Genomic DNA, 13,651 nt, shown 5'->3' on the forward strand with positions numbered 1-13,651 from the left:
ATTCCGGAATCAACTTAGTGAACCTTGTCTGCACTCCTTCCAGTGCCAGTACAGCCTTTCTCTAGTAAGGAGATCAAAACTGTACACAGTACTCCAGGTGTGGCCTCATCGGCACCCTATACAGCTGCAGCATAACCTCCATCCTGCTAGCAATGAAAGACAATATTCCATTTGCCACTTTAATTAACTACCTGTCAAAGTGATTGTGAACTAAAGAACTTGTTTCTGTTATTTTACAGTAAGATGCTGTGAATGAAGCAGCATGGAGGAGAAGCATTTACAGACGGGATGATACATGCAGCCAGAAGAGAACTGACTGGATAGTGTCAACACGTTCTGCCCTGGAGCAAATTATATCCCACTGTGCATTCTCTTCCAGATCCCTTTACCTCCCCCATCCCTACCCTACCCATCCTGATTCACCCCTTCTGCCCCTTTCACACCCACCCACCACTCCCACACACCAATCTCCAAAGTCTGTGAAAAGAATGAGCTGGCTGAGTAAGCTGAACCCCCGAGGAGCTGGCAACCGGGTGAGCCGGGCTTCGAGCCCCCAGTCTCCAGTCACAGCCGACCCTGAGACCTGCTTCATGGTGTTTAAAAACCACTGGGCACAGGTAAGGACACAGCTACGCTTATGCCGGTGTATAGTACCTCAGCATAATTACAGAACATGCTGGAAATATTCAGCAAATCAGGCAGCATCTCTGGAGAAAGGAACAAATACTGTAAGGGGGAAGATGGTGATGTCGTGGTCTTGTGCCCAATGAGCTAGTGGCCCAGACTGATACTTTGGGGGCATGGTTTCAAATTCCATCACAGCAACTGGTGCAAAAAACGTCAATTCATAAATTCTGGAAAGTGAAGCTAGCCAAGAAATATTGTCAATTGTTTCAAAAACTCATTTGTTTACCAATGTCCTTTATGGAAGGAAATCCACTATCGTTACTTGGTCTGGCCTACATGTGCCTCTAGATGCACAGCAGTGTAGGTAACCCTTAGCTGCCCTTAGAAATGGCCAAGCAAACCACTCAGTTCAAGGGCAATTAGGGATGAGCAAGAAATGCTGACCTAGCCAGTGATGCCCACATCCCATGTAAGAATGAAATAAAAACAGATTTGTGACTTTTCACAGAGCTATATTATACTCTACATATTTGTGTACAATTGAGTATACATATGTCAGGTGGGGGGACATGGGGTAGGTCAGTGTTTAGGTGGGTTTGGTTGGATTGGTCTGTAAGCACTTGGTTTGGGCTTGTACAATATGTCATAGCCCAGTGTGAATGAGTTCTTTAGTTAAGCACTAGGTGCCTAATTTGAGCTTGAACCTGTTCATCTCAGGGCTGTAAATCTATTCAAACAGAATTCCTGAATGGTTACAGCATTAGACAAAGACATTTGGCCCATTGTGTCCATGTCGGCTCTCTGCCAGATTAACTCGCATGTTTTCAGTTCCCGCCTCCACCCCCAATAGCTGTGCAAATATTTCCCATTTCCCTTTGAAAGCCTTGATTGAATCTGCCTCCACTACATTCTTGGGCAATGCATTCCAGATCCTCACCACTAGTTGCATAAGAAAAGGTATTCCTCTTGTTTTTGTTTGCTTTGTCATTTGCCTTAAATCTGCACCCTCTGGTTCTCCTTTCATCAATTTACTCAAGGTGTCCCTATCTGTGCTGTACCCACCAATAATGATTTTGAATACCTCTTTGAAATCACCTCTCAACCTTCTCCAAAGCAAACAACCCGACTGCCTAGTTTAAAAAAAGTTCTATAAAGATTCTCTAGAACTTCCTGTGAAGCTGGATGAACATAGCAGGCCAAGCAGCATCTCAGGAGCACAAAAGCTGACGTTTCAGGCCTAGACCCTTCTTCAGAGAGGGGGATGGGGAGAGGGTTCTGAAATAAATAGGGAGAGAGGGGGAGGCGGACCGAAGATGGAGTGAAAGGAGGATAGGTGGAGAGGAGAGTACAGGTGGGGAGGTGGGGAGGGGATAGGTCAGTCCGGGGAAGACAGACAGGTCACCTCCCCACCTATACTCTCCTCTCCACCTATACTCTCCTCTCCACTTATCTTCTCCTCTATCCACCTTCGGTCCGCCTCCCCGTCTCTCCCTATTTATTTCAGAACCCTCTCCCCATCCCCCTCTCTGATGAAGGGTCTAGGCCCGAAACGCCAGCTTTTGTGCTGCTGGGCCTGCTGTGTTCCTCCAGCTTCACACTTTTTAATCTTGGATTCTCCAGCATCTGCAGTTCCCATTATCTCTAGAACTTCCTTATGACCTTTATTCCTCTGCTTCTATTCCCCTTTTATGAGTTTACCTGGTTGGTTTACTGCTTGAAGTATTGATTGACTCAAACAGCATTTAAAGCTGTAGAGAGGTTCAGTGATGGACTCCTCATAAGGATTTACACACTAAATGTTTGACTTTGTGGAAAGAATTAACTCGATAACAATAAGATGTACCCATCCACCTGAAATTCCTTAAATTATTTCTAATCGCCAATCCCATTATTTGCTGAGCTAATTTTGTTACTGGAATTGGCATGATCTTTCTAAAATGAAATTTGTTCCAAAGTCTTGCCCAGTGCATTGCAATTATCCAGTGTGTACATTTCCTGTGTCTCTGGATTCGTTGGGTAATGCTAGATTGCAGAGGCCAGCCACAGCTTGTTTGGGTAATGGGAATGGCATGCTGCTGTGTCTGTTGCCTGGATAGGTGTATGAAGAAAGGATGAGTGTGTTGTGGGTTTTTTGCATTCTCTTGGGCCTTCATCAACCTCTGTTAAGAAATGTCACTTCACCACAATTCTGTTGCCAATATTGCACTTGTAATTGGATTTTGCTGCCCCATTTAAAGAAAAAAGTCGTGGTGCTTCATTGTAACTGCTGCAGATACACGCTGTAGAGTTTTGTAGTGAGGTGGTTCACACTTGGCTCCAGGGTCCCCATGTAAACTGCGTTTGGAAACTTCAGCAAGTGTGTGGCTGTAATGTCACTGCTAGAATAACAGGTGTTGCTGGATGCATACTGATATAGTTTGACAGAAGCTTTAATCTCTACCCGTGTCATTTCATCCTGTATTTGGCACCTACTTGGAACATAGAACAGAGAACAGTACAGCACAGTACAGGTCCTTTGGCCCACGATGTTGTGCCAACCTATTATCCTACTAAGATCAATCTACCCTGCATCCCCTACATTTTATTATCCTCCATGTGCCTGTCCAAGAATCGCTAAAATGTCCCTAATATATCTGACTCCACTGCCACCACTGACAGTGCATTCCACACACCCACCACACTCTGTGTGAAGAACCTACCTCTGACGTCTCCCCTATGCATTCCTCCAGTCACCTTAAAATGATGCCCCCTCATAATAGTCATTTCTGCCCTGGGAAAAAGTCCTGTACTTAATCTGCAACTATGTACACTGTACCTCAGGGCTCACAATAGATGGGAACAGGGCATCTATCCACCTTCCAAACCTCCAAATCATCTTGGAAAATCCTTTATAGGGACAACTGCCTGGAGAAAATTAGTTCCTCCCCCCAAGTAGAATAAAAGGAAAGGTGAGCATGAGCTCCAATCAGAGGCTTGTTCTGTCCTGTGCTTGCTGCTGATATCATAGAATGATAGAATCCCTACTGTGTGGAAACAGGCCATTTGACCCTCACAGCTCCTCTGAAGAGCATCCCACCCAGATCCATTCCCCATCTCCTGCATTTCCCTTGTCTAACCTGCCAAACCTAAATATCCCCGGGCACTATGGGTAATTTTGCATGGCCAATCCACCTACCCTGCATATCTTTGGTCTGTGGGAGGAAACTGGAGCACCCAGAGGAAACCCACGCAGACATAGGGAGAAGATGCAAACTACATACAGACAGTTGCCTGAGGCTGGAATTGAACCTGGATTCCTGACGCTGTGAGGCTGCAGTGCTAACCGCTGAGCCACCGTGCTGCCCCATAGACTCGCTAATGAGCCTACGCAACTGATCAAGGAGAGAAACGGTCTCTGATTGCGAGGTAAGTAAGTGAGGAGGTCGCCAAGGGAGAGCCAAGAGCTGAGAGACCAAGGTCTGGGAGCTAGCCCCTCTTTCAGAGGCTGTGGGGTCTTGTTTCACCGAGGTGGGGGAATAGTGAGAAGCAAGGACGTTGCAAATAGTTGGAGGGTTAGAAGCAGCTGCAAGGTATTAGATGGGGGGGGAGAGAGAGAGAGAGGCTGTGGTGGATGGAGGTGGGTGACTGCAAGGAAGGTAGGTGGGTAAGAGGTAAAGGCTGCATTGGGGGGGAAGAGAGTAGGAGGCTGAATGGGGCAAGAGGACTTAATTTGAAAATAAACTCCAATTGATTCTACCCTGGGCCAAAAGAACGAGAAGCAATAACTTATGCTTGTGATAACTGTTGAAAATTTATGCTTGTGATCTTGTAACAATTTAAATACAGCGATGGCAAGGAAATCAATGTTTTCCTTGAGTGTTGTGGCTTTGAATTTAATGGATACTTGATGATTGTTGACAATATTGATGAATTTTTCTAATTCTGCTTCTGTTTCTGTGCAAGTCCAAAAGCCTCATATCAATATAAATACACAAGGTAACGTGACTATATGAGTGAATCAGCTAGAACACAAGTAAGTGAGAACGGAAAGGAGCTTTCGAAATCGAAACATAGCATCTGAAAAGCAAAATGTAGCCCTCAAGGAATCCGAAACGAAGCCCTCAAACAATAACAAGGTGTAGAGCTGGATGAACACAGCAGGTCAAGCAGCATCATAGGAGCAGGAAAGCTGACGTTTTGGGCCTAGACCCTTCTTCAGAAATGGGGGAGGGGGAGGAGGTTCTGAAATAAATAGGGAGAGAGGGGGAGGTGGATAGAAGATGGATAGAGGAGAAGATAGGTGGAGAGGAGACAGACAGGTCAAAGAGGCGGGGATGGAGCCAGTGAAGGTGAGTGTACATGGGGAGGTAGAGAGGAGATAGGTTAGTCCAGGGAGGATGGACAGGTCAAGGGGGCGGGATGAGGTTTGTAGATAGTAGATGGGGGTGGGGCTTGAGGTGAGAGAAGTGGATAGGCGGAAGGACAGGTTAGGGAGGTGGGGATGAGCTGGGCTGGTTTTGGGATGCGGTGGGGGAAGGGGAGATTTTGAAGCTGGTGAAGTCCACATTGATACCATTGGGCTGCAGGGTTCCCGAGCGAAATATGAGTTGCTGTTCCTGTAACCTTCGGGTAGTATCGTTGTGGCACTGCAGGAGGCCCAGGATGGACATGTCGTCTGTGGAATGGGGGTGGGGGAATGGGATTTGAAATGGTTCTGGACTGGGAGCTGCACTTGTTTTTGGACAATAGAGTCACAGAGAGAGTGGTCCCTCCAGAAAGCGGGTAAGGGTGAGGATGGAAAAATGTCCATGGTGGTGGGGTTGGATTGCAGATGGCGTAAGTGTCGGTGGATGATGTGTTGGATCCGGAGGTTGATGGGGTGGTACTTGAGGACAAGGGGGAATCTATTTTGTTTTTTATTATTGCAGGGAGGGGGTGTAAGGGATGAGTTGCAGGAAATGCGGGAGACACGGTAGAGGGCTTTCTCAACTACTGAGGGGGGAAGTTGCGGTCCTTGAAGAACAAGGACATCTGGGATGTACGGGAGAGGAATGCCTCATCCTGACAGCAGATGTGGCAGAGGCAAAGGAATTGGGAATAGGGGATGGCATCCTCTCCATCGGGGAAACCAAGCGGAGGCTTGGGGACCACTTTGCAGAACACCTACACTCGGTTCGCAATAAACAACTGTACCTACCAGTCCAGAACTATTTCAGCTCCCCCTGCCATTCTGCAGACGATATGTCCATCCTGGGCCTCCTGCCACAATGATGCTACCCGAAGGTTGCAGGAACAGCAACTCCTATTCCGCATGGGAACCCTGCAGCCTACTGACATCAATGTGGACTTCACAAGCTTCAAATCTCCCCTCCCCCCCACTGCATCCCAAAACTAGCCCAGCTCATCTCTGCCTCCCTAACCTATCCTTCCACTTTTCCCCTCCTCCCACCTCAAGCTCCACCCCCATCTCTTATCTACTAACCTCATCCCGCCCTCTTGACATGTCCCTCCTCTCTGGACGGACCTATCTCCTCCCTACCTCCCAACCTACACTCACCTTTCCTGGCTCCATATCCACCTCTTTGACCTGTCTGTCTCCTCTCCACCTATCTTCTCCTCTATCCACCTTCTATTCACTTCCACCTCCGCCTCTCTCCCTATTTATTTCAGAACCTCCTTCCCCACCGCCGCCATTTCTGATGAAGAGTCTGGGCCCAAATCATCAGCCTTCCTGCTCCTATGATGCTGCTTGACCTGCTGTGCTCATCCAGCTCTATGCCTTGTTTTCTCAGATTCTCAGGCATCCGCAGTTCCTACTATCCATCAAACAATAAATTATTTTGTAACCTGTTTTCTCTTACCATTGACTGTACTCACCCAGTTCCTGAGAGGAGAGTTTTAAACATTACATGTTTAGTAAGATTATTAGTTGAGTTTGAACTCCACTTTTATAAGTATCCCACTACTTTTTTCCTGTAGTTCTGTAAATTTATCCTTTTCAATAAATACATTGAATTATGCATTATTATTGAATCTGCTTCCACTACCCTTACAAGCAGCATGTCATCTTTATGCCAGGAGAGGCACTGATAAAGTGGATTTGTTGCTGGACAACTTATCCAGAAACTTGGGTAATGCCATGGTGGTAAAATGTGAGGCTGGATGAACACAGCAGGCCAAGCAGCATCTCAGGAGCACAAAAGCTGACGTTTCGGGCCTAGACCCTTCATCAGAGAGGGGGATGGGGGGAGGGAACTGGAATAAATAGGGAGAGAGGGGGAGGCGGACCGAAGATGGAGAGTAAAGAAGATAGGTGGAGAGGGTGTAGGTGGGGAGGTAGGGAGGGGATAGGTCAGTCCAGGGAAGATGGACAGGTCAAGGAGGTGGGATGAGGTTAGTAGGTAGCTGGGGGTGCGGCTTGGGGTGGGAGGAAGGGATGGGTGAGAGGAAGAACCGGTTAGGGAGGCAGAGACAGGTTGGACTGGTTTTGGGATGCAGTGGGTGGGGGGGAAGAGCTGGGCTGGTTGTGTGGTGCAGTGGGGGGAGGGGATGAACTGGGCTGGTTTAGGGATGCAGTGGGGGAAGGGGAGATTTTGAAACTGGTGAAGTCCACATTGATACCATATGGCTGCAGGGTTCCCAGGCGGAATATGAGTTGCTGTTCCTGCAACCTTCGGGTGGCATCATTGTGGCAGTGCAGGAGGCCCATGATGGACATGACATCAAGAGAATGGGAGGGGGAGTGGAAATGGTTTGCGACTGGGAGGTGCAGTTGTTTGTTGCGAACTGAGCGGAGGTGTTCTGCAAAGCGGTCCCCAAGCCTCCGCTTGGTTTCCCCAATGTAGAGGAAGCTGCACCGGGTACAGTGGATGCAGTATACCACATTGGCAGATGTGCAGGTGAACCTCTGCTTAATGTGGAATGTCATCTTGGGGCCTGGGATGGGGGTGAGGGAGGAGGTGTGGGGACAAGTGTAGCATTTCCTGCGGTTGCAGGGGAAGGTGCCGGGTGTGGTGGGGTTGGAGGGCAGTGTGGAGCGAACAAGGGAGTCACGGAGAGAGTGGTCTCTCCGGAAAGCAGACAGGGGAGGGGATGGAAAAATGTCTTGGGTGGTGGGGTCGGATTGTAAATGGCGGAAGTGTCGGAGGATAATGCGTCGTATCCGGAGGTTGGTAGGGTGGTGTGTGAGAACGAGGGGGATCCTCTTGGGGCGGTTGTGGCGGGGGCGGGGTGTGAGGGATGTGTCGCGGGAAATGCGGGAGACGCGGTCAAGGGCGTTCTCAATCACCGTGGGGGGAAAGTTGCGGTCCTTAAAGAACTTGGACATCTGGGATGTGCGGGAGTGGAATGTCTTATCGTGGGAGCAGATGCGGCGGAGGCGGAGGAATTGGGAATAGGGGATGGAATTTTTGCAGGAGGGTGGGTGGGAGGAGGTGTATTCTAGGTAGCTGTGGGAGTCGGTGGGCTTGAAATGGACATCAGTTACAAGCTGGTTGCCTGAGATGGAGACTGAGAGGTCCAGGAAGGTGAGGGATGTGCTGGAGATGGCCCAGGTGAACTGAAGGTTGGGGTGGAAGGTGTTGGTGAAGTGGATGAACTGTTCGAGCTCCTCTGGGGAGCAAGAGGCGGCGCCGATACAGTCATCAATGTACCGGAGGAAGAGGTGGGGTTTGGGGCCTGTGTAGGTGCGGAAGATGGACTGTTCCACGTAACCTACAAAGAGGCAGGCATAGCTGGGGCCCATGCGGGTGCCCCTAGGTTACGTGGAACAGTCCATCTTCCGCACCTACACAGGCCCCAAACCCCACCTCTTCCTCCGGTACATTGATGACTGTATCGGCGCCGCCTCTTGCTCCCCAGAGGAGCTCGAACAGTTCATCCACTTCACCAACACCTTCCACCCCAACCTTCAGTTCACCTGGGCCATCTCCAGCACATCCCTCACCTTCCTGGACCTCTCAGTCTCCATCTCAGGCAACCAGCTTGTAACTGATGTCCATTTCAAGCCCACCGACTCCCACAGCTACCTAGAATACACCTCCTCCCACCCACCCTCCTGCAAAAATTCCATCCCCTATTCCCAATTCCTCCGCCTCCGCCGTATCTGCTCCCACGATAAGACATTCCACTCCCGCACATCCCAGATGTCCAAGTTCTTTAAGGACCGCAACTTTCCCCCCACGGTGATTGAGAACGCCCTTGACCGCGTCTCCCGCATTTCCCGCGACACATCCCTCACACCCCGCCCCCGCCACAACCGCCCCAAGAGGATCCCCCTCGTTCTCACACACCACCCTACCAACCTCCGGATACGACGCATTATCCTCCGACACTTCCGCCATTTACAATCCGACCCCACCACCCAAGACATTTTTCCATCCCCTCCCCTGTCTGCTTTCCGGAGAGACCACTCTCTCCGTGACTCCCTTGTTCGCTCCACACTGCCCTCCAACCCCACCACACCCGGCACCTTCCCCTGCAACCGCAGGAAATGCTACACTTGTCCCCACACCTCCTCCCTCACCCCCATCCCAGGCCCCAAGATGACATTCCGCATTAAGCAGAGGTTCACCTGCACATCTGCCAATGTGGTATACTGCATCCACTGTACCCAGTGCAGCTTCCTCTACATTGGGGAAACCAAGCGGAGGCTTGGGGACCGCTTTGCAGAACACCTCCGCTCAGTTCGCAACAAACAACTGCACCTCCCAGTCGCAAACCATTTCCACTCCCCCTCCCATTCTCTTGATGACATGTCCATCATGGGCCTCCTGCACTGCCACAATGATGCCACCCGAAGGTTGCAGGAACAGCAACTCATATTCCGCCTGGGAACCCTGCAGCCATATGGTATCAATGTGGACTTCACCAGTTTCAAAATCTCCCCTTCCCCCACTGCATCCCTAAACCAGCCCAGTTCATCCCCTCCCCCCACTGCACCACACAACCAGCCCAGCTCTTCCCCCCCACCCACTGCATCCCAAAACCAGTCCAACCTGTCTCTGCCTCCCTAACCGGTTCTTCCTCTCACCCATCCCTTCCTCCCACCCCAAGCCGCACCCCCAGCTACCTACTAACCTCATCCCACCTCCTTGACCTGTCCGTCTTCCCTGGACTGACCTATCCCCTCCCTACCTCCCCACCTACACCCTCTCCACCTATCTTCTTTACTCTCCATCTTCGGTCCGCCTCCCCCTCTCTCCCTATTTATTCCAGTTCCCTCCCCCCATCCCCCTCTCTGATGAAGGGTCTAGGCCCGAAACGTCAGCTTTTGTGCTCCTGAGATGCTGCTTGGCCTGCTGTGTTCATCCAGCCTCACATTTTATTATCTTGGAATCTCCAGCATCTGCAGTTCCCATTATCTCTAATGCCATGGTGGTCCAGGTTTGACTCCCACCATGGCAGATTGTGAAATGTGATTTAGAAAAAAATCTGGAATGAAACAATATTCAAGTGCATTGAAAACGAAAATCTGGATCATTAACGCCCTTAATAGAAGGAATTGTGACTTGCGGGTGTCTCCAGACCTGCAGCAAAGTAATTGACTCGGAAATAGCCCTTATAAACTCCTCTGTTACATCAAACTCCATAAATGTCCCATCGGAATGAAACAGAATGGACCACCTGGGACCACCCTAGACACCAGAACCGCTAACAGTAAATGCAATCCCATTGACCTTGCAAAGTCCTCCTTACACATGTCTGGGGGCTTTTGGCAAAATTGGGAGAGCTGTCTCACAGACTAGTCAAGCAATAGTCTGACATAGTCATACTCCTGTTGTCGCACCAGACAAAATCTCAGACATCCCCACCACTTGCAGAAGTGGTGGCACGATTATACAGTCCATTAGGTCATAAGATATAGGAGCAAAACTAGGCTGTTCAGTCCAGCAAGTTTTCTCCTTCATTCAATGAGACTCCACTTCCCTGCCTTTCCCCCATTACCCTTGAATCCCTTACAGATTAGAAATGTCTGTTTTAGCAGTTCTCTGAGGTAAAGAATGTCAGAGATTCACTGTGCTCTGAGAAAAGAAATTCCTCCTCATCTCTGTTTTAAATGTGTGACTCCTGTAATAAGCCCTTTGGTGCTAGACATGGAGGAAAACAACTTTTCTGTGTTCACCCTGTCAAGCCCCCTAATAAGCATGTGTGTTTCAATCAGGTCACCCTTCTATATTGCAACAAGTACAGGCTCAACCTGCTCAATCTCTCTTCATAAGGCAGTCCCTCCAGACCTGTATCAGCCTCGTGAATCTTCTCTGGACTGCCTCCAATGTCAGTATATTTTTCTTAGATAAGGGACATACACAATTTTCCAGCTCTTGGCTGACCAGTGCCTTGTACAGTTTTAGGAAAGCCTCCCTTATTGTATATCACTCTGACCTTTGAAATGAAGGCCAACATTTCTTTTGCCTTCCTGTTACTTGCTGAACTTGATTCCAGTTTATTGTGATTCAAGGACAAGGACTCTCAAATCTCTCTGTTTTGTAGCTTTCTGAAGTGTTTCTCCATTGAAATAATATTCAGCTTCTCGATTACTCTTGCCAAAATGCATTTCTCCACATTATATTCCATCCTCACCACCTGTTTTCCCATAAATTTTTGTATCACCCATGAACTTGGCTATAGCACGTTCATTTTCATCATCCAAGCCATTAATATATATCGTAAATAACTGTGGCCCTGGCACTGATACCTGTGGCACCCCGTGGATTCTTCTTAAGTAACCTGGTATGTGGTACCTTCGGAAATGCTTTCTGAAAATCCATATATATAACATCCACTGCTTCACCTTTATCCTGCTTGTTAAATCCTCAAGAATTCTAGTAATTTTGTCAGGCACAGTTTCCCCTTAATGAAGCCATGTTGACTGTGCTTGTTCATCTTATGCATTAATAAATGTCTGCTATTCCATCATTTATGATAGACTTTAACATTTTGTCAATAACAAACGTTAACCTAACTAGCTTAAAGTTATCTATATCCTTGATTCCTTCCATTTCTAAATGAAGGTATTACATTAGCAGTTTTCCGAGCCTTTGGGACATTTCCAGAATCCAGAGCTCCCTGTAAAATTACTACCAGTACTCTCTCTCTCTTTAATGTTGTAGTATGCATCCCATTCAGGGCCAGTGGGCTTATCAGCCTTTAGCATCATTAGCTTCCCTAGCACTTGTTCTCTGGCTATTGTTGTTGTAGTTATTTCCTGTTCTTTTGCTCCTTGAATACTGAGTAATTTTGGGATGCTATTAATGTCTTCCACTTTGAAGACTGATGCAAAGCATTTATTTAACTTCTCTGCCGTTTCCTGGTTTGCCACTACTTTTTCTCTGGCCTCATTCTGTAAATGGTTAATGTTCACTTTGGCTTCTCACTTCTGTTTCGTATATTTAAAGAAGTTCTTTCTGTCTATCTTGATATTACCTTCAAATTTACCCTTTTTTTTGGTTGTCTTTTTTTAAACTCTTTCCCAATCCTCTGCCTTACCAATAATATTTGCCACATTGTATGCATTTTCTTTCAATCTGATGCTATCCTTCTCTGGTTAACCATGGTTGGCTTCCTCACTGGAATATATCTCTGTTGTGAGCCATGAACTATTTTCTGAAAAGTCTGCCATTGTTCTTCAATTGTCTTTGCTGCCAAACTCCTTTCCTGGTCCACTGCAGCCAGCTGTGGCCTCATCCCTTTGCAGTCAGTCTTATTTAAGCTCAGCACAGATATTTCCATGATAACAAAGTGTGAAGCTGGATGAACACAGCAGGCCAAGCAGCATCTCAGGAGCACAAAAGCTCATGTTTCAGGCCTAGACCCTTCATCAGAGAGCCTCTCTGATGAAGGATCTAGGCCCGAAACATCAGCTTTTATGCTCCTGAGATGCTGCTTGGCCTGCTGTGTTCATCCAGCCCCACACTTTGTTATCTTGGATTCTACAGCATCTGCAGTTCCCATTATTTCTGATCACAGATATTTCCAATCCCAGTTTCACACTCTCAAACTATTTCCTAAATTCTATCATTACTCACTATTTCTGAGGCGATCTTTTACCCTGACATTATTTGTTAAATCTAACCTCATGCCACATTACCAGATCCAAAAAGTTTTGATCCCTATTTGAATCCACAGCATTTTGTTATAGAGTCACCAATATCTATTCATGGAACAAGTTCCTTTGGTCCATCCGGGCAACTATCCTGAATACACTATCTGAATTTGTCCTCATGCTTTCTCTGCCAACCTGATTGTCGCAATCTACATGAAGATTAAAGTCACCCATGATTAACATGCTGCCTTTATTACATGCCATCATTTTCTCCTGATCTATTCTCTGTCCTACCGAATAGCTACTGTTCGGGGGCCTATAGGCTTCTTATCTCAGTACCTTCTTTCCTTTTTTACTTCTTACCACCACCCATCTGGATCCTGGATCTTCTAATCCAAGACCATTTCTTGCCATTGTATTTATTCCATCCTATACCAAAAATGCCACCCCACCACTTTTTCCTCCCTGCCTGTCCTTTTGAAAAATTTCATATCCCTGATATTTAGTTTCCAGTTTTGATCTCCTTTGTAATCATGTATCTGTAATGGCTATAAGATCATATACATTAACCGTATTTGTGCTATAAATTCAACTATTTTGTTCTGAATACTATACACATTTAAGCAAAGCACCACTAATTTTTCCTTTTTACCATTATTTCCTTTGTTGACCCTATTTATATTGGTTTTTTTCTGTGTTTGAACACAGTGTCCCTTACTGTCCCACTCTAGTTATGTATAGTGCCCTGTATTTCTGCTATATCCTCCTGCTTTGTAAATCTACATTTCTCTCTCCCAAATTTTTGCTCTCTCTAATTAGGGTGGGATGGAGATGCCCTGGGGATTCTTAACTTTGACCCCATGAAGTCTCATAACCTCAGATTAAACATGAACTAGGAAAACACCTGCTGATTTCCACTTGCTGCCCATCGTTGGCTGATGAATGATGTTAGCCAACACTTGGAGGAATTATTGAGCATGGTACAATGTAGAATGTACTCTG

The 13,651-nt window shown here is 47.4% G+C and overlaps 1 protein-coding gene across 1 annotated transcript in view; it reads left to right on the plus strand.

The window, feature by feature from the left end:
- Positions 1-243: 243 nt before the first annotated feature.
- fhip1b (FHF complex subunit HOOK interacting protein 1B) overlaps positions 244-13,651 on the plus strand; it is a 72,532-nt gene continuing 59,124 nt past the window's right edge. Inside the window, exon 1 of the mRNA XM_059646894.1 lies at positions 244-617. Within this exon, the coding sequence (XP_059502877.1) occupies positions 489-617 (129 nt within the window). The 5' untranslated portion in view covers positions 244-488. The remainder of the gene's footprint in view (positions 618-13,651) is intronic.

Source organism: Stegostoma tigrinum, chromosome 6 (assembly GCF_030684315.1).
Source record: "Stegostoma tigrinum isolate sSteTig4 chromosome 6, sSteTig4.hap1, whole genome shotgun sequence".
Classification (NCBI taxonomy): domain Eukaryota; kingdom Metazoa; phylum Chordata; class Chondrichthyes; order Orectolobiformes; family Stegostomatidae; genus Stegostoma; species Stegostoma tigrinum.